The sequence below is a fragment of the Panulirus ornatus genome, chromosome 7 (genome assembly GCF_036320965.1).
Source record: "Panulirus ornatus isolate Po-2019 chromosome 7, ASM3632096v1, whole genome shotgun sequence".
In the NCBI taxonomy this organism is placed as follows: domain Eukaryota; kingdom Metazoa; phylum Arthropoda; class Malacostraca; order Decapoda; family Palinuridae; genus Panulirus; species Panulirus ornatus.
The window spans coordinates 2,428,424-2,449,023 of record NC_092230.1 but is presented as its reverse complement, the minus strand read 5'-3'; the positions used below and the strand labels follow the sequence as shown (position 1 = coordinate 2,449,023).

Below are 20,600 nucleotides of genomic sequence, written 5' to 3'. Positions count from 1 at the left end.
AGTTTTGGAAAGAGGGGAAAGTATGAAGTCTGTTGTGGATGAGAGAGCTTGGGAAGTGAGTCAGTTGTTGTTCGCTGATGATACAGCGCTGGTGGCTGATTCATGTGAGAAACTGCAGAAGCTGGTGACTGAGTTTGGTAAAGTGTGTGAAAGAAGAAAGTTAAGAGTAAATGTGAATAAGAGCAAGGTTATTAGGTACAGTAGGGTTGAGGGTCAAGTCAATTGGGAGGTAAGTTTGAATGGAGAAAAACTGGAGGAAGTAAAGTGTTTTAGATATCTGGGAGTGGATCTGGCAGCGGATGGAACCATGGAAGCGGAAGTGAATCATAGGGTGGGGGAGGGGGCGAAAATCCTGGGAGCCTTGAAGAATGTGTGGAAGTCGAGAACATTATCTCGGAAAGCAAAAATGGGTATGTTTGAAGGAATAGTGGTTCCAACAATGTTGTATGGTTGCGAGGCGTGGGCTATGAATAGAGTTGTGTGCAGGAGGATGGATGTGCTGGAAATGAGATGTTTGAGGACAATGTGTGGTGTGAGGTGGTTTGATCGAGTAAGTAACGTAAGGGTAAGAGAGATGTGTGGAAATAAAAAGAGCGTGGTTGAGAGAGCAGAAGAGGGTGTTTTGAAATGGTTTGGGCACATGGAGAGAATGAGTGAGGAAAGATTGACCAAGAGGATATATGTGTCGGAGGTGGAGGGAACGAGGAGAAGTTGGAGACCAAATTGGAGGTGGAAAGATGGAGTGAAAAAAGATTTTGTGTGATCGGGGCCTGAACATGCAGGAGGGTGAAAGGAGGGCAAGGAATAGAGTGAATTGGAGCGATGTGGTATACCGGGGTTGACGTGCTGTCAGTGGATTGAATCAAGGCATGTGAAGCGTCTGGGGTAAACCATGGAAAGCTGTGTAGGTATGTATATTTGCGTGTGTGGACGTATGTATATACATGTGTATGGGGGTGGGTTGGGCCATTTCTTTCGTCTGTTTCCTTGCGCTACCTCGCAAACGCGGGAGACAGCGACAAAGCAAAAAAAAAAATACATATATATATATATATATATATATATATATATATATATATTTCTTTCTTTTCTTTCAAACTATTCGCCATTTCCCGCATTAGCGAGGTAGCGTTAAGAACAGAGAACTTGGCCTTTGAGGGAATATCCTCACCTGGCCCCCTTCTCTGTTCCTTCTTTTGGAAAATTAAAAAAACAAAACAAGAGGAGAGGATTTCCAGCCCCCCACTCCCTCCCCTTTTAGTCGCCTTCTACGACACGCAGGGAATACGTGGGAAGTATTCTTTCTCCCCTATCCCCAGGGATGTGTATATATATATATATATATATATATATATATATATATATATATATATAAATATATATATATATATATATATATATATATATATATATATATATATATATATATATATATATATATATATATATATATATACACAGAGGTATAAGTTTGTTGAGTATTCCTGGTAAATTATATGGGAGGGTATTGATTGAGAGGGTGAAGGCATGTACAGAGCATCAGATTGGGGAAGAGCAGTGTGGTTTCAGAAGTGGTAGAGGATGTGTGGATCAGGTGTTTGCTTTGAAGAATGTATGTGAGAAATACTTAGAAAAGCAAATGGATTTGTATGTAGCATTTATGGATCTGGAGAAGGCATATGATAGAGTTGATAGAGATGCTCTGTGGAAGGTATTAAGAATATATGGTGTGGGAGGAAAGTTGTTAGAAGCAGTGAAAAGTTTTTATCGAGGATGTAAGGCATGTGTACGTGTAGGAAGAGAGGAAAGTGATTGGTTCTCAGTGAATGTAGGTTTGCGGCAGGGGTGTGTGATGTCTCCATGGTTGTTTAATTTGTTTATGGATGGGGTTGTTAGGGAGGTAAATGCAAGAGTTTTGGAAAGAGGGGCAAGTATGAAGTCTGTTGGGGATGAGAGAGCTTGGGAAGTGAGTCAGTTGTTGTTCGCTGATGATACAGCGCTGGTGGCTGATTCATGTGAGAAACTGCAGAAGCTGGTGACTGAGTTTGGTAAAGTGTGTGGAAGAAGAAAGTTAAGAGTAAATGTGAATAAGAGCAAGGTTATTAGGTACAGTAGGGTTGAGGGGGGGGGTTGGGCCATTTCTTTCGTCTGTTTCCTTGTGCTACCTCGCAGACGCGGGAGACAGCGACAAGGTATAAAAAAAAAAAAAAAAAAAAAAAAAAAAAAAAATATATATATATATATATATATATATATATATATATATATATATTTTTTTTTCGCACTTTGTCGCTGTCTCCCGCGTTTGCGAGGTAGCGCAAGGAAACAGACGAAAGAAATGGCCCAACCCCCCCCATACACATGTATATACATACGTCCACACACGCAAATATACATACCTACACAGCTTTCCATGGTTTACCCCAGACGCTTCACATGCCTTGATTCAATCCACTGACAGCACGTCAACCCCGGTATACCACATCGCTCCAATTCACTCTATTCCTTGCCCTCCTTTCACCCTCCTGCATGTTCAGGCCCCGATCACACAAAATCTTTTTCACTCCATCTTTCCACCTCCAATTTGGTCTCCCTCTTCTCCTTGTTCCCTCCACCTCCGACACATATATCCTCTTGGTCAATCTTTCCTCACTCATCCTCTCCATGTGCCCAAACCACTTCAAAACACCCTCTTCTGCTCTCTCAACCACGCTCTTTTTATTTCCACACATCTCTCTTACCCTTACGTTACTCACTCGATCAAACCACCTCACACCACACATTGTCCTCAAACATCTCATTTCCAGCACATCCATCCTCCTGCGCACAACTCTATCCATAGCCCACGCCTCGCAACCATACAACATTGTTGGAACCACTATTCCTTCAAACATACCCATTTTTGCTTTCGAGATAATGTTCTCGACTTCCACACATTCTTCAAGGCCCCCAGAATTTTTGCCCCCTCCCCCACCCTATGATCCACTTCTGCTTCCATGGTTCCATCCGCTGCCAGATCCACTCCCAGATATCTAAAACACTTCACTTCCTCCAGTTTTTCTCCATTCAAACTCACCTCCCAATTGACTTGACCCTCAACCCTACTGTACCTAATAACCTTGCTCTTATTCACATTTACTCTTAACTTTCTTCTTCCACACACTTTACCAAACTCAGTCACCAGCTTCTGCAGTTTCTCACATGAATCAGCCACCAGCGCTGTATCATCAGCGAACAACAACTGACTCACTTCCCAAGCTCTCTCATCCCCAACAGACTTCATACTTGCCCCTCTTTCCAAAACTCTTGCATTTACCTCCCTAACAACCCCATCCATAAACAAATTAAACAACCATGGAGACATCACACACCCCTGCCGCAAACCTACATTCACTGAGAACCAATCACTTTCCTCTTTTCCTACATGTACACATGCCTTACATCCTCGATAAAAACTTTTCACTGCTTCTAACAACTTTCCTCCCACACCATATATTCTTAATACCTTCCACAGAGCATCTCTATCAACTCTATCATATGCCTTCTCCAGATCCATAAATGCTACATACAAATCCATTTGCTTTTCTAAGTATTTCTCACATACATTCTTCAAAGCAAACACCTGATCCACACATCCTCTACCACTTCTGAAACCACACTGCTCTTCCCCAATCTGATGCTCTGTACATGCCTTCACCCTCTCAATCAATACCCTCCCATATAATTTACCAGGAATACTCAACAAACTTATACCTCTGTAATTTGAGCATTCACTCTTATCCCCTTTGCCTTTGTACAATGGCACTATGCACACATTCCGCCAATATATATATATATATTCATTATTATTCATTATACTTAGTCGCTGTCTTCCGCGTTAGCGAGGAAGCGCAAGGAAACAGAGGAAAGGATGGCCCGACCAACCCACATACATATGCATATGCATAAATGTCTACACACGCACATATACAAACCTATACATTTCAATGTATACATACATATACATACACAGACATATACATATATACACAAGTACATATTCATACTTGCTGCCTTCATCCATTCCCATTGCCACCTCACCACACATGAAATGGCACCCCCCTACCCACACACACATGCAGGGTAGCGCGAGGAAAAAACAACAAATCCACATTCGTTCACACTCAGTCTCTAGCTGTCATGTAATAATCCACCAAAACCACAGCTCCCTTTCCACAAAAAGGCCCCACAAAACTTTCCATGGTTTACCCCAGATCCTTCACATGCCCTAGTTCAATCCATTGACAGCATGTTGACCCCGGTATATCACATCGTTCCAATTCACTCTATTCCTTGCATGCCTTTCACCCTCCTGTATGTTCAGGCCCCGATCGTTCAAAATCTTTTTCACTCCATCCTTCCACCTCCAATTTGGTCTCCCGCTTCTCCTTGTTCCCTCCACCTCTGACACATATATCCTCTTTGTCAATCTTTCCTCACTCATTCTCTCCATGAGACCAAAACATTTCAATACTCCCTCTTCTACTCTCTCAACCACACTTTTTTCATTACTAAACATTTCTTAGCCTTTCATTACTTACTCAATCAAATCATCTCACACCACATACTGTCCTCAAACATTTCATTTCCAACACATGCACCCTATGTATAGCCCATGTCTCACAACCACATAACATTGTTGGAAACACTATTTCTTCAAAATACCCATTTTTGCTCTCCAAGATAATGTTCTCGCATTCTACACATTCTTCAATGCTTACAGAACCTTCGCCCCCTCCCCCACCCTGTGACTCAATTCCGCTTCTGTGGTTCCATCTGCTGCTAAATCCACTCCCAGACATTCAAAACACTTCACTTCCTCCAGTTCTTTTCCATTCAAACTTTTTTTTTTTTTCATAGTATTCGCTATTTCCCGCGATAGCGAGGTAGCGTTAAGAACAGAGGACTGGGCCTTTAAGGGAATATCCTCACCTGGACCTCTTCTCTGTTCCTTCTTTTGGAAAAAAAAAAAAAAAAAAAAAACCTCAACCCTACTGAACCTAATAACCTTGCTCTTACTCACATTTACTCTCAGCTTTCTTCTTTCACACACTTTACCAAACTCAGTCACCAATTTCTGCAGTTTCTCGCCCAAATCAGCCACCAGTGCTGTACCATCAGCAAACAGCAACTGACTCACTCCCCAAGCCCTCTCATCCAGAATAGACTGCATATTTAATCCTCTCTCTGAAATTCTTGCATTCACCTCCCTAACCACCCCATCCATAAACAAATTAAATAACTCTGGAAACATCACGCACCCCTGCCGCAAACTGGCATTCACTGGGAACAAATCAATTTCCTCTCTTCCTACTCGTACACATGCCTTACATCCTTGGTAAAAACTTTTCACTGCTTCTAGCAACTTACCTTCCACTTGAATCATGTTTCTAGATTCAAACTGTCATAAAGGAAAGAGATCTCCTGGTTTGAAATCTTACCTGGAATATTGAATGTTAAGTATTAACGTAAATTTGTGCCCAATTAATGAACTTCTGTTATTTTGTACTCTCTATTTCTTGTACTATAAGAAGTTCTAATACAGGTGTTTGAATTAATCCCATAACTCTAAGATAGGGTTATCCATGTGCTTAACAAACTCCTGTATGTTCAAGTCCTGATCACTCAAAATCTTTTTCACTCCATCCTTCCACCTCCAATTTGTCTCCTGCTTCTCCTTGTTCCCTCCACCTCTGACACATATATCCTCTTTGTCAATCACATATATCCTCTTTGTCAATCATTCCTCACTCATTCTCTCCATATGTTGAAACCATTTCAACACACCCTCTTCTGCTCTCACAACCACATTCTTTTTATTTACACACATCTCTTACCCTTTCATTACTTACTCGATCAAACCACCTCACACCACATATTGTCCTCAAACATTTCATTTTCCAACACGTCCATCCTCCTCCAAACAACCCTATCAATGGCCCATGCCTCGCAACCATATAATATTGTTGGAACTACTTCATACTATTTGCCATTTCCCGCGTTAGCGAGGTAGCGTTAAGAACAGAGAACTGGGCCTTAGAGGGAATATCCTCACCTGACCCCATTCTCTGTTCCTTCTTTTGGAAAATTAAAAAAAAACAAGAGAGGGGAGGATTTCCAGCCACCCGCTCCCTCCCCTTTTTGTCACCTTCTACGACACGCAGGGAATATGTGGGAAGTATTCTTTCTCCCCTATCCCCAGGGATATGTTGGAACTACTATTCCTTTAAATATACCCATTTTTGCTCTCTGAGATAATGTTCTCTCCTTCCAACATTCTTCATCACTCCCAGAACCTTCGCCCCCTCCCCCACCCTATGACTCTCTTCTGTTTTTATGGTTCCATCCACTGCTAAGTTCACTGCATTATATCTAAAATACTCCACTTCCTCCAATTTTTCTCCATGCAAAGGTAGAGTGACAGAAGTTGTTAGATGCCCTTAGCTAGAGACCAGAAAGATGTATCAGTGGATGACAAGGAGAGGTTTGTGCATTTCTTTTGAATAAAGGAACACTTTGCCTCACAGACAACGTGCTTGAAGCAATTATGGGCAGATAAAAGTTGAATAGGAGCTAGGGGAAGGAGAGTTTTTCTGAGCTCAATTGCCTGATCCCTTGTCTGAATGGCCTCAGAACAGGAATGGCTGAACCATGGATTGGATGAAGAATTAGTCTTAGAGGAAGAGGGGATAAATGCTTCCATTCCTGCAAGAATAATTTCTGCTATACGTTTGGCAGAGACAGAAGGATCACCACATAAGAGTCAGTAGTTTACCAAAGGAAAGTCAGAAAAGAAGTTATGTAAGCTATTCCAGTCAGCTTTGTTCAGGTGCTAGTGTTTACTTTTAGAAGAGGCTGATGAAGGAGGAAGTGCCATCAGAACAGATACATTTATGAGAGTGTGATTTGATGAACCAACTGGAGGTAAGACTGTGTATTTACAGCAAGATGGACTAGAGGTGAAAAACAAATCCAGGATATTAGGAGAGTGTACACAAAAATTTTGTTTTGTTCTCTTCTCACAAAATTATCTTAATCACACAAATATTTCATAATTTTTCTGAAAGTTCTTTTCACTAATTAAAGGCTTCTCTTTGGTCCTTTTTGGTATTCAAACTAACCTAATAATTCAGTTTCAATAAACAAAGTGAGATGAGCAACCCTGACAGACAGTGTAAAGTGACTTCAAGCAGCACTTTAACATTTCATCAGGATGACATACCTACCCTAGACAGCTGCTGTTTACAACCTGCTGCAACAAAATGGGGATAAAGTTATAAGTAATAGATGGAAAAGAGAATTCATACCTACCTATATGCAAACACTTGAAAAGACTGATATATACAGACAGACCTGTAGAGAAAGATTCATCAACAGTTTCAAGGTCATCATACAAAAAGGAACATTCCCATGAATATGAATGAATTACAAAAGCCACCAAAAGGATATGGCACTAGAAGCAGAGATACATTTGCCATGAAAATGCATCTCCACAATATATCTAAAAATAAGCAAAATATCAGCATCCTCTGATGATACTTTATGTACATGAACTATCCAAACTTATTAAGACTGAAGATAACAGAAAACAGCCTGGTTAATTCTATCACTAATTAAATCAAACTAACCTTCACATTTCAAACTATTAAGATTTCTTCTAAGGCCAGATGGACAGGTGGTAGGTCTACTTGTAGTTGTTGTGGTAGTGGTTCTGGATGTTTTCCTGATGCTACTTGATGTAGTGGCAGCAATGCACTTAAAAGAGCCCTCTGTGTTGGAACATTCCTTTCCAAATCCACACGGAGATTCTAGGCATTCATTTATGTCTACACACACAGCAGCATCTCTAAGAGAAATATTACATCTTTACAGTTTAAAAGAGCTGACTAATTATGTATCAATATTAATAAAGTTATTTATTACTTTTCAATCATTTATTATATCTGATTGCCATTTTTTGCATTAGCAAGGAAGCACCAGGAAAAGGATGAAGAAAGACCCATCCACTCACATACACATATATACACACATGCATTTCACTCTCCTGCATGTTCAACCCCTGATCACTCAAAATCTTTTTCACTCCATCCTTTCACCTCCAATCTGGTCTCCTGCTTCTCCTTGTTCCCTCCACTTTAGACACATATATCCTCTTTGTCATCCCTTCCTCACTCATTCTCTCCATATGTCCAAACTATTTCAACACACCCTCTTCTGCTCTCTCAAAATCACTATTCTTTCTACCACAAATCTCTCTTACCCTTTCATTACCTAATTGATCAAACAACCTCACCTCATGTTTGAAAGAATAGTAGTTCCAATAATGGTATATGGTTGCGAGACATGGGCTATAGATAGGGTTGTACAGAGGAGGGTGAATATGTTGGAAATGAAATGTCTGAGGACAGTGAGTGGTGTGAGGTGGTTTCATTGAGTAAGTAATGAAAGGGTAAGAGAGATGTGTGGAAATAAAAATAGTGTGGTTGAGAGAACAGAAGAGGTGTGGTGAAATGGTTTGGACATATGGAGAGAATGAAAGAGGAGAGGACATATGCATCAGAAATGGAGGGAACAAGGAGAAGCGGGAAACCAAATTCCAGGTGTAGGGATGGAGTGAAAAAGATTTTGAGCAACCGGGGCCTAAACATACAGGAGGGTGAAAGGGGTGCAAGGACTAGAATGAATTGGAATGATGTGGTATACCAGGGTTGACGTGCTGTCAATGGAGTGAACCAGGGTATAGAAAGGTCTGTGGGGCCGGGATGTGGTAGGGAGCTGTGGTTTCGGTGCATTACACATGACAGTTAGGGACTGAACAAATGTCTGTTTTCCTGACGCTACCTCGCTGAAGTAGGCGGTAGCAATATTGTTTCCTGTGGGATGGGGTAGCGCCAGGAATGGACAAAGGCAAGCAAGTATGAATATGTACATGTGTATTCATATATATGCCTGCGTATGTGTATGTATATGTTGATATGTAGATGTATATGTATGCATATATGCATGTATGGGTGCTTATGTATATACATATGTGTATATGAATGGATGGGCCATTCTTTCTTCATTTGTTTCCTGGCGCTACGAGAATAATAATAATAATAATAATAATAATAATAATAATAATAATAATAATAATAATGATAACAATAATAATAATAATAATAATAATAATAATAATAATAATAATAATAATGATAATAATAATGATAAAAACATAGACAACTGAAATGAGTACTCACGAAGGGTCATATCTAAAGCCATCCTGACATTCAACTCGGCACTCATAGGCTCCCTCGGTATTCAAGCAAACCTGACCAGGGAGACAGCTTGCTCTGCCAACAGCACATTCATCCACATCTACAGGGAAGATTCTGTTACACAAAAATCATGCAAAAGTGGGCTTACCTATTGATATGCTTAAGGAATATACTCACACTTAGCAAAATGTATATCTTTATGCTTTGCCACATACATGTTCAGCTCTGTAATTCTCTACTTCTTACCTAAATTACCAAAATTCCATAATATAAATTCATCAGAAATAGTGAATACCTTTCATTTGTTCCTGATCCTCTGAACAGTTTTGACACTGAAATACATATTCATACATTTATACATTTATTCTATCTATTCCCAGGAATACTATCCAAATGTCACCCACATGTTGTACATAGCAAATCAAGGGGTCATGAGTAGAGGGCTGGAAACCATCCCCTCCTTGCATTTCTTTTTCAAAGGGCAGGAATAGGGAAAAGCATTTAGTGAGCAATACACCATAAATGCTCAAGCTGGGATGTCAATGTGCTTGGATGTAATTAGTATATGAAGAGAAATATACATTATATTTGAGATAAGGAACTGGGATGTTCTGGCTCTTAGTGAAAGAAAGCTCATGAGGAATGGAAAACATTGGTTCAGCTATGCCTGGTGGGTAAAATCTAGGGTTAGTGTGAGGGCTATACTCATTCCACACTTCCTTATACCTTGACAATACTAGCTGGCTAAAGTGCCATCTACATCTTTGCCACTGCATGTCTTGAAGCTTTTTGCTTTATGACATTTTTTCATGACACCCTTCCTTCCTCTTTCTTACCATTCCCTCTGTATCTGAGGCTTGAGGTACCTATGCTTCTATTCTTTTACAGTAGATATCACTGAACTTTTCAACACAATGCCCTGACTCCTGGCCAATGAACTCCATTTCCTAATCTTCATTACCGAAGAAATATTTGAGATTTCTGTAGTTTCCATTATTATCTGTGTTACCTCTGCTCTTTCAATACGCCCTTTTACTACATACTCAAACTTGAGCATTGCATGATCACTTCTTCACACTAATGTACAGTACATATAATGTTCTCAATATCCATGGCAGTAAGAGTGAAGATAAGGTCTAGTAATGACAGTGTATCAGTCCCCCCTCATCCTAGTATGCTATGTAAAATGCAAGTATGGAAAATTTTCCAGTTTACATTCTAAATATGTGTGACTCTATGACTCCCTTATCTCTTTGGTAAGCTTAGTTTCCATGACTCCAATAATATCAGGTGCACTTTCCCTTGTAAGATCCCTGAATTCCAGTTCCTTATCATCAACTATTGACCCATCCACATATGGATACATAACTATTAGTCTGATATCACCATTATCTGACACTCCCACCCTATCTACAGTTCTAGTGAGACTGCTTCATCCTCTTGCCATGTGTGTGTTCTGACTGTATTTTTTAATTTTCTGCTTCCTAAGATCTATTGCTTAGTTCTTTTTTCTAAAAGAAACCAAAATTGCACAAGCAATAAAATGCACCATTCAAGACCATCTCAGGTGAAAGAAAGATGTTAAGGGGAAAGAAAGCAGAAATTAATCAGAGCTCTGCAAGTGTCTGTAGACCTTACCCTTGAAGGGAGTAAGGTTACATAAGAGGAAAAGACAAAAGAAGGAAGTGAATATCCTACCTTAGCTGTCTGAGGGAAGGATTACCATATCAGCCAATCCTAATCACATCCCTTGTCATAGTAGTAAATAAGCAAAATCTTGTTCTATGATAAACTGAATCTATTGCACAAGAATACATGGCTTTGTGGGTTAGGGATATAAATTTTTCAACACCTTTAAAAATGGGAAAATTGCACCCAAAGTACTGATGAAAATGAACACTGGCAGGAAGAATAAGAAAAACTGTAGAAATATTACTGTACTTATGCATGATAAAGTTTATGGAAAATAGATTGGATTTATCAAAGGAAAGTTCCCTATATTATCTTGGCCTAGATGTGGAAATGATAAGAGCTTATTACAGAGGTGGTAAGAATCTTTTACATTACCATTACATTCCCCAGTGGTTGGATCTACAGTTTATCCAGCAGAACAGCAATGATACCTACACATATACCCACCAAAAGTGTTAATACACCTTTCTACTGACACTGAACAATATCAAGACCTGTACTACACTCATCAGTATTTAGTGAAGTAAGTAAAGAAGGTAAGATAAAAACCTGGTTACTTAATGTATCTTATACAACTACGAGTTCCTGTTCAAGAACGAGGATGTGTGAATTTGGTGTTTACTTTGAAGATCATATGTGAGATATACTTAGAAAAACAGATGGATTTGTATGTAGCATTTATGGATCGGGAGAAGGCATACGATAGGGGTGATAGAGATGCTTTGTAGAAGGTTTTGAGAATATATGGTGTAGGAGATAAGCTGCTAGAAGCAGTGAGTAGTTTTTATCAAGGGTGTAATGCATGTGTACGAGTAGGATGAGAGGAGAGTGATTGGTTTCCACTGAAGGTCAGTCTGCAGTGGGGGTGTGTGATGTCACCATGGTTGTTTAATTTGTTTATGGATGGAGTGGTTAGGGAGGCAAATGCAAGAGTTTCAGAGGGAGGGACGAGTATGCAGTCTGTTGGGATTAGAGGGCCTGGGAAGTGTCTCAATTGTTGTTCAATGATGATACAGCACTTGTAGCTGAAGCTGGTGACTGAGTTTGGAAAAGTGTGTGAAAGGAGAAAGTTGAGAGTAAATGTGAATAAGAGCAAGGTTATTAGGTTCAGCGGGGTTGAGGGCCAAATTAGTTGGGATGTAAGTTTGGATGGAGGAAAATTGGAGGAAGTGATGTCTTTTCAATATCTGGGACTGGACTTGGTAGTGAATGGAACCATGGAAGTGGATGTGAGTAGTTGGGGAGGGGGCAAAGGTTCTGGGAGCAATGATTAATGTGTGGAATGAGAGAACATTATCTGAGAGAGCAAAAATGGGTATGTCTAAAGGATTAGTAGCTTCAAAAATATCATTTGGTTGAGAGGCATGGACTATATATATGGGTGTACAGAGGAGGGTGGATGTGTTGGAAATGAAATATTTGAGGACAAAATGTAGTGTGAGGTGGTTTGAGCGAATAAGTGATGAAAGGATAAGAGAGATGTATAGAAATTGAATTAGTGGTTGACAGAGAAGAAAGTGTGTTGAAATAGTCTGAACATACATGGAGAGAATGAGCGAGGAAAGGTTGGCAAAGAGTATATATGTGTAAGAGGTGAAGGGTTCAAGGAGAAGCAGGAGACCAAATTGGAGGAGGAAGGATGGAGTGAAAAAGATTTTGAGCAATCAGGGCTTGAAAATGCAAGAAGGTGAGAGGTGTGTAAGGATTAGAATGAATTGGAACGATGCAGTATACTAGGGTCGACGTGCTGTCAATGGATTGAACCAGGGAATGTGAAATATCTTGGGTAAACTATGGAAAGGTCTGTGGGGCCTGGATGTGGATAGTGAGCTGTGGTTTTTGTACATTATACATGAGAGCTAGAGAATGAGTGTGAGTGGGTGTGGCCCTTTTTCTTCTGTTTCCTGGCACTATCTTGCTTACACAGGGGATAGTGATGCTGTTTCAATTTCACTCCCAGCCCACTAAAGTTGCCTTTTATAAGATAAAAGAGATATGAGAGTAGCATTCTTTCTCCCCTAACCTTAGGAATAATTCTATCAACTATAAGGAGACAAAAATCTATACAAATACTTTATTCCTATCACAGTTCTTACCCTCATGAAAAACACTTACAACCCTTTAAATTACTTTCTTAAAATTTTTGAATCACTTGAATTCTAATTCTACTAAAAGCTACATCAATTTCAATGACTTTGTGGGTAAGTTTTGAAATAAAAGATCAGAATAAACAAAGTTTTACATAAAAAAGACCTTAAAACACCACTTACCAAGACACTGACTGGTATTGAGGTCAAAACCAAAACCCTCTGGACAATCCTGAACAGGAGTCTGGAAAGTAGCATAGGTAAGAATTTCAAAGGATTTACTTTTGTCGGCAACGTCACTGATGCTAAAGGCCTCACATCGATATTTGCCAATCTCATTGATGCATATCTCGTTATCAGAGTGGCAGGTATGCAGACCCTCTACACATTCATCAACATCTGTGCAAGAGTAAAAAATGATGTTCAAACTAAACTGCAATGTTACCTGATGCATTCAGTATATGTACAGATAATCTGTCTGGCATGGGCACATCAATTTCTTCACTCTGACTGAGAAAGTTTGAAGGATGCACAATGGACAATGCTATCAATTCATGATAAGCAGATTTTTGCAAACTAAATGGTAAAAAAACGTAACAAATTATTCAGCATTTCCTAGCAATTGTCTTTCATAAACCAGCTGTATTGAGCCAGAGTTAGTTAATTACCTTTTTTTTCCCCACTGATTTTGTGATTCTTTAGTATTCTGAGAACCTTCATAACAGTTCAGCAGAGGAAAGCAAGCCTTCTCATAAATATGGAATGATTACATCACAGTGAGTAATTGCATTTGTTATCTTAATATAAATTTGTTACATTAGACTTTATAAAATATGCTTTTCTCTTCTCTTTCAGTTAAAAATATTTTTCCTTAACTCAGAAAGCAAAAATGAGTGTGTCTGAATGAATAGTAGTTCCAACAATGTTTTATGGTTGCAATGCGTGGGCTATAGATAAAGTTGTGTGGAGGAGGGTGGATGTGTTGGAAATCAGATGTTTGAGGACAATATGTGGTGTGAGGTGGTTTGATCGAGTAAGTAATGAAAGGGTAAGAGATACGTATGGTAATAAAAAGAGTGTGGTTGAAAAAGTAGAGGAGGGTGTTTTGAAATGGTTTGGTCAAATGGAAAGAATGAGTGAGGAAAGATTGACAAAGAGGATATATGTGTCAGAGGTGGAGGGAGTGTATGTGGGGGTGTTGGGCCATTCTTTCATCTGTTTCCTTGCGCTACCTCGCTATTGCAGGAGACAGCGACAAAGTATAATAATTATACTAATAAATAATAATAATAATATAATAATAATAATAATAATAATAATAATAATAATAATAATAATAATAATAATAATAATAATAACTTGGAACTTCTTTGTTACATGAGAAAAATGAAAGATACAAAGGAGGATGATAATATGAACACTTAACAAAACTGGTGTGAAAGAAACTGAAATGATTTCTCTACAGCTCAAAGAATAATCTCCAAGTGTATATAAAATCTAATTCTGTAAATCCTATTCAATCTATAACATAGCAGTACTTGTAATAGGTAGTTTCTGTAGATCATATTCAATCAGTAACACAGCAGCACTTGTAGTAGGTAGTAGTAGGCTAACAGTAGCCACTCACAGTGATACTACTGTCCTGACAGAGAAGTGTTAAAGAAGTGGCAGGAACTAACTTACACCCTCCATGTTAGGATTGCCAGTCTTACTTTCTTTTTCATCAAAATGAGCCTACTGACCTAGTCCTCCTGTCTTCTACTTACAAGCACCATACACCTCTCATGTTTTCTTCACATACGTTCTCTTGCGTCTCCTATCTGCATAGTCATTTCTTAATATAATCATGAAAGAGTCCGATAAATCTATGGCTCATAGGTCCCAGTATCAAGGGGTGTTAAGAATCTCTGGATTTCCTCCTGACTCTACTGCCAGAGAGGGAGAATTCAGGCAGTAGCCTCTTCCACAACATTTCCCTCTTTGATAGACCTTCCTCTTTATCTATTCACTAGACCAATATTCATGGTCTCCTATTAGGAGAACACCATCTGTCTAGTGCCTCTCCTAATATCTAACTTCTCTCTGAGACCTAGTTGTCTAATGTTGTTCTCACTAACCCCTTTTTCATATCCAAATATAATTTTCATTCACATTTCTAGTTCAAAGGTGGTGTTTGTGATTACTTCAACATCACCGTACCTGTTGCATGCCTCAAGGACCTTGAGCCCCAAACTCTCATATTACGTGGATCAAGGTTTGTCTCCCAACTACCACACTTTGGTTTGTCTCCCAACTACCACACTTTTTGCCTATTGCTCTCTTAACCATACAAATTCTATATTTTCCTTTGACTATCTAAACTCCTGCTATGAGACTATGGCATCCTCTCATCCGAAAGCTGAGATGCTCTCCTTCAAAGATTTCAACATTTACCATAGGGAAAGGCTGAATTCCTCCCGTATGGATGGTGAGGGGATTGAAGCCTCATATCCTCCATTCTCAATGATCTAGAGCAAATATCTCCCATCCTACCCATGTTCCTGATGACTGTGACCACTTTCCTAATATTCTGGATTTGTCTTTCATCTCTAATCCATCCTGCTGTAAATACATAATCTTTCAACCACTTGGTTCATTTGATCACACTTTCATAAATGTATCTACTATAATGGTACCTTCTCATCCAGCATCCATTTAAACACACATATTGGCATTCAATAAGTGGCTGATTGGAATAACGTACAAACATTCTTTTCCGACTTTCCTTAAGTGAATTATTTTCTCTTATGTGGAGATGCTTCTTTCTCCACTAATCACATAGCAGAGGTTATTGTTGCAGGAATGGAAGCATAAATCCCCTATGCTTCCAAGATGACCTCTTCTTCCAACCCATGGTTCATCCACTCCTGTCCTGAGACTATTCAGGCAAGGGCTTATTGGATTTGGAAAACTCTTTTTCTAATTCCCATTCAGCATTCATCAGTGTCCGTAATCATGGTAAGTGCATTATCCATGAGGTGATGAGTTCCTTAATACAAAGGGAGTGCAATAACTTATCATCATCCACTGATAGGTCTTTCTGGTCTTTGACTAAGGGCATTATAAACAATTTTTGTCACTCCACCTTTCCTTCATGTTTCCATTCTACAGTCCTGCAGTTGTCTCTCCTCAAGAAAAAGTAACTCTCTTTAGTTCCTGTTTCTCTAACTCCACCATGGATGACTAACATTCCTTTCACCCTTGATGGTCCTCTTACTAATCCTATGCCCCTCCCAGTAATCTCTTTTCCCTGCATACATTCAGAGACATTACCCTTTTCTCATCCCTTTTACTCCCTGGCATAACTGGTAGACTCCAGTGCTGCTTCTTAGACTCCTATGCCTCACTCTTGACAGACCACTAGTGAAAGCAACTCTAGCACAGTGTTTCCCAGATGCAGCAGGGCTACCAAACTGTCCAAAAAACTAAAACCTCAGCACATCTCAAGTGTTTGTATTTAAAAAACTACTACTACTATTGCCTTGATGGAGTTGGGCATTGCCTTCCCTCTCTGTTCCACCACTAAGGGTGTATCAACAAGGTCACCATAAAAAGGCTGGGTGGCTTTTCCTAATTCTGGACCTGTACTGCATTAACAGCACCTCCTAACCTTATTGGTTACAATAATGCAATTGCATACTGAATTTGCAAAAAGAAACTGGCTTGCAACATGACTATAATACTTAAACTGGCTCCAACTTTCACATGGACTTAGGGATATGAAACAGCAATTGCATGACAAGAGTATGACATGAATAGAAACATAGGGATATGAAAGAAAGACTTTAGTAAACAAGTACGAATTAATAAGGAGCACATATAGTGATGCAATACCTGAGTGCTGATATGGTTAGGGAGTTTGGAAATGTGAAAAGAGGAAGTTGAAAGTATATGTGAATAAAAGCAAAGTTATTAGGTTTAGCTGGGTAGAAGGATGGGTTGTTTGTTGTGTGAATCTGAATGGAGAAATATGAAGGAAGTGAGGTGTTTCAGGTACCCGAGAGTGAATATGACAATGAAGGGAACCATGGAAGAAGTTAGTCACATGGTGGGTGAGAAGGTAAGGTTCAAGGAGCAATGAGGAATGTATGGAAAGAGAGGTCATTATCTGGGAGGGCAAAAATGGTATTTTTGGAGGTAAAGTAGTCCCTGTGATGTATGTATGTAAGGCAAGGATAACAGATGAGGATGTGCAAAGGAGGGTGAATGTGTTGAAAATGAAATGTCTGAACATAATATGTGGTGTGATGTGGTTTTACTGAGGACGTAATAAAGGTAAGAGAGAGGTGCTGTAATAAGAAAAGTGTGGTTGAGAGACCTGAAGAAGTTCTCATGAAATGGTGTGAATGTATGGAGAGAATGAGTGAGAAAACTGGACAATGAGGATATATGCGTCACAGGTGTAAGGGACAAGAATGGGGAGACCAGACTGAAAATGGAAGGATGGAGTGAAAAAATATTGTAATCAGGGCCTGAGCATGCAGGAGGGTGAAAGGCATGCACAGGGTAGGGTGAACTGGATTCATGCAGTATGTAAGAGTGATGTGCAGCTGATGGATTGAGCCAGTGAATGAGAAACAGCTGGGAGAAAACATGAAAAGGTCTGTGGGCCTGGTTGTGGATAGGGGCTGTGGTTGTGGTGCACTGCATGATATAGCTAGAGAATGGATGTGAGTAAATAATGCCATTCTTCATCTGTTCCTGGCACTACCTTGCTAATGCTGGAAATAGAAAATAAGTATAAAACAAAAAATCTAGAAAAGACATTAAGAGAATACTTAAAAGCCTAAATCCAACTAGACTCAAGGTCCTGATAAAATATCTACTTAAGTGTTGAAGATACTCTTGACAAACCACTTGTAACATTGAAGGCTTTGCTGGAAAATGATACAATGCCTTGGAAGTGAGGGGAAAAGAGCAAACCTAATATTCATCTATAAGAAAGAAGACTGGGAGGAGGTGCCAGTCTCTAACCAGGCTCCTTAACAAGTGTGATCTGTAACGTATTGGAAAAGATACTTAGAAAGCAAATGAATGACTTTCTGCGGAAAAAATTATCTAGGTGAGAATAACATAGTTCCAGGGAAAGAAAGTCAAGTGTAATGAACCTCTTAGATTTCTAGAAGTAAATGCACTCAGTGTTGGAGAAAACAGAAGGCTGGATGAACTGCTTGTATCTGGACTGATAGGAAGCATTTGACACTACACTGCATGGCAGACACGAGAAGTTAGATCTGGCAAGAATGAGGAGAACACTCCTTCAATGAACTGGAGAATATCTTCATGGAGAGAAACAAATGACATATGTCAGAGGGGCCTTTTCAAAATACTTAAAGTCACTGGCAGTGTGCCCTAAGATTCTGTTCTGGGACCATTACTCTTATTGATCTATATAAATGATTCACCTGAAGGTATGAATTGCTACCTGAATATGTTTAAAGGTGATGCAAAGGCTCATAAAGTTCAAATTGAGTATATTCAAAATAATGAGCATGGGTCACAGCAAATGGAGACCTTGATATGAATGTCTAGCAGGAAATAAGCTGTTGGAATATATGTGAGAAAAAAAACTTGGGAGTTGACACTGACCCTAACCTCTTGCTAGAGTTCCATCTCAGAAGAATAGTTAAGGAAGCCAACTCTGCCAGCAAATGTTGGAACTACATTCATATTAGGCAAAACTAAACTGTCTTCTTCGAGTTTGGTAACCACACCTTAAGGAGCACAAAAAGCAAATAGAGAAGGTCCTGAGGAGAGCAACAAATAGAATACTGGAATTAAGACAGTTGAATTACAAGGAAAGCTAAAGATATTAAACTTGCTCATCTTAGATTAAAGAAGAGTCAGGGGTGACCTAAGCAAAACATTTAAGTTTTTAAAACACAATGATGGTGTATATTATCAACAGTTCTTCAAGAGATGTAGGAAATGACCAACTAGATGATACAAAAAAAATAAGATGTGAAGAAGTACTTTTTTAATAAGAATGTTGGATGAGAAAAATAAAATGAAAGAAGAAATGGTTAATGCAAAGTGCAAACAAAACAAAAAAATTAATAAGCTGTATGACAGAGAATGCAAAAGAGGTGGGGCCCAGTGAGTGTAAAACTCCCTTCACACACAGTGCAAAGACTTAATTACTAGCACTGGCATATCCTGCATGTAAAGCTGTCTGCTATCACCACATGAAAGCAAAACTAGGGAAAGAAGGTGCAGAGAAGGGTGCAGTGATAAGTCTGTTTGCAGAAAATACTGTGATGTTTGCAGAAAATGGAGTTGCAGTTCGTTGTGTCTTTAATGATGTGTGTCAGCATAGGTATAGGTAAATTTGAGTAAAAGTAAAGTAATGGTGTTTGAATGGAAATACAGTGAAAGTATAGATTTTGGAAAACCCTACAAAATGAAAGAAGAAAGTGTAATAAACTGTATTATAGCCATGGGAGGAGAAGGACTACAACAGACAAGAGAATTCAAGTATCTAGAAGCTATCATGAGCAAGTTTGGTGATATGGAAGAAGAAATAAGGGAGAGAGCAATACACAGTAGAAGAATCAGTGGATCTGTGAAGAGAAAGTTGAAGGGTAGAGGTGTGAGCATGAGAATGAAGAAAGGATTAAGGGACAGGATTGTTCTTGTGACCTTGACCTATGCTGCTGAAACATGGACATGTAATGATTAATAGAGGTCAAGAATCCAGGGTGTGGAAATTAGCTATTTGAGAGGAGCATGTTGAATGACTAGATGGAATAAATTAAGAAATGAAGAGGTCTATGAGAGATCTGATAAGGCAGGGAATGCAAAGGGAATGAATTATGGTGTGGCAGAGCAGGAAAAACATTATACTTTGAAGTGGTTTAGGGATGTCGAAGAATACAAGACGGGGAACTTATAGCATGACTGAAAAGGTTGGTGCGAGGTGAAGACCACCTGTGAAATGGAAAAAAGAGTAAAAATGTACTAGAGAGATTGAAATGGTGGAAGAATGCATGGAATGGTGTATACAAAGGAGGCATGTAATAACAGGGATAGGTGGAGATTCTTTTGCTGTGGCTCTCCCCATGATGGGAGTTCCATGAGGGGATGGGGGTCAGAGATATACTAGATAGACAGATAAGTAGATAAAATTAATGCTCAACCACTCTTTCATAACCTTCTCTTCTTTAGTATCTAAATATTTTTTCTTATCTCATTCAGTCTTCCATAGAGTCTTTATGTCTGAAACCCTTCAAATTCCAATTTCTGCAAATGTATCCATTCTGCATATTTCTCCTTGTCCATCTAAAATACAAGAGCTATTCATGGTCAAATAATTTTCTATATCAGTTCTCATCCTATAATAAGCTTTCTCTTATCACACTTATGTGGGTGACTTCTTATAAAACATTTATGAAAATTTTACTCTTTTATCCTTTAACCCATTTATCAACAAAAATGCAAGGAACAAATAACTCAAAACTGGTGAATTCAGCTATGAGCCAGATACTAA

The 20,600-nt window shown here is 39.1% G+C and overlaps 1 protein-coding gene across 1 annotated transcript in view; it reads right to left on the bottom strand.

The window, feature by feature from the left end:
* LOC139749652 (uncharacterized) overlaps positions 1-20,600 on the bottom strand; it is a 239,300-nt gene that overhangs the window by 121,118 nt on the left and 97,582 nt on the right. Inside the window, exons 13-15 of the mRNA XM_071663822.1 lie at positions 13,259-13,474; positions 9,279-9,396; positions 7,668-7,885 (exon numbers count right to left, since the gene is read on the bottom strand). Of these exons, the coding sequence (XP_071519923.1) occupies positions 7,668-7,885; positions 9,279-9,396; positions 13,259-13,474 (552 nt within the window). The remainder of the gene's footprint in view (positions 1-7,667; positions 7,886-9,278; positions 9,397-13,258; positions 13,475-20,600) is intronic.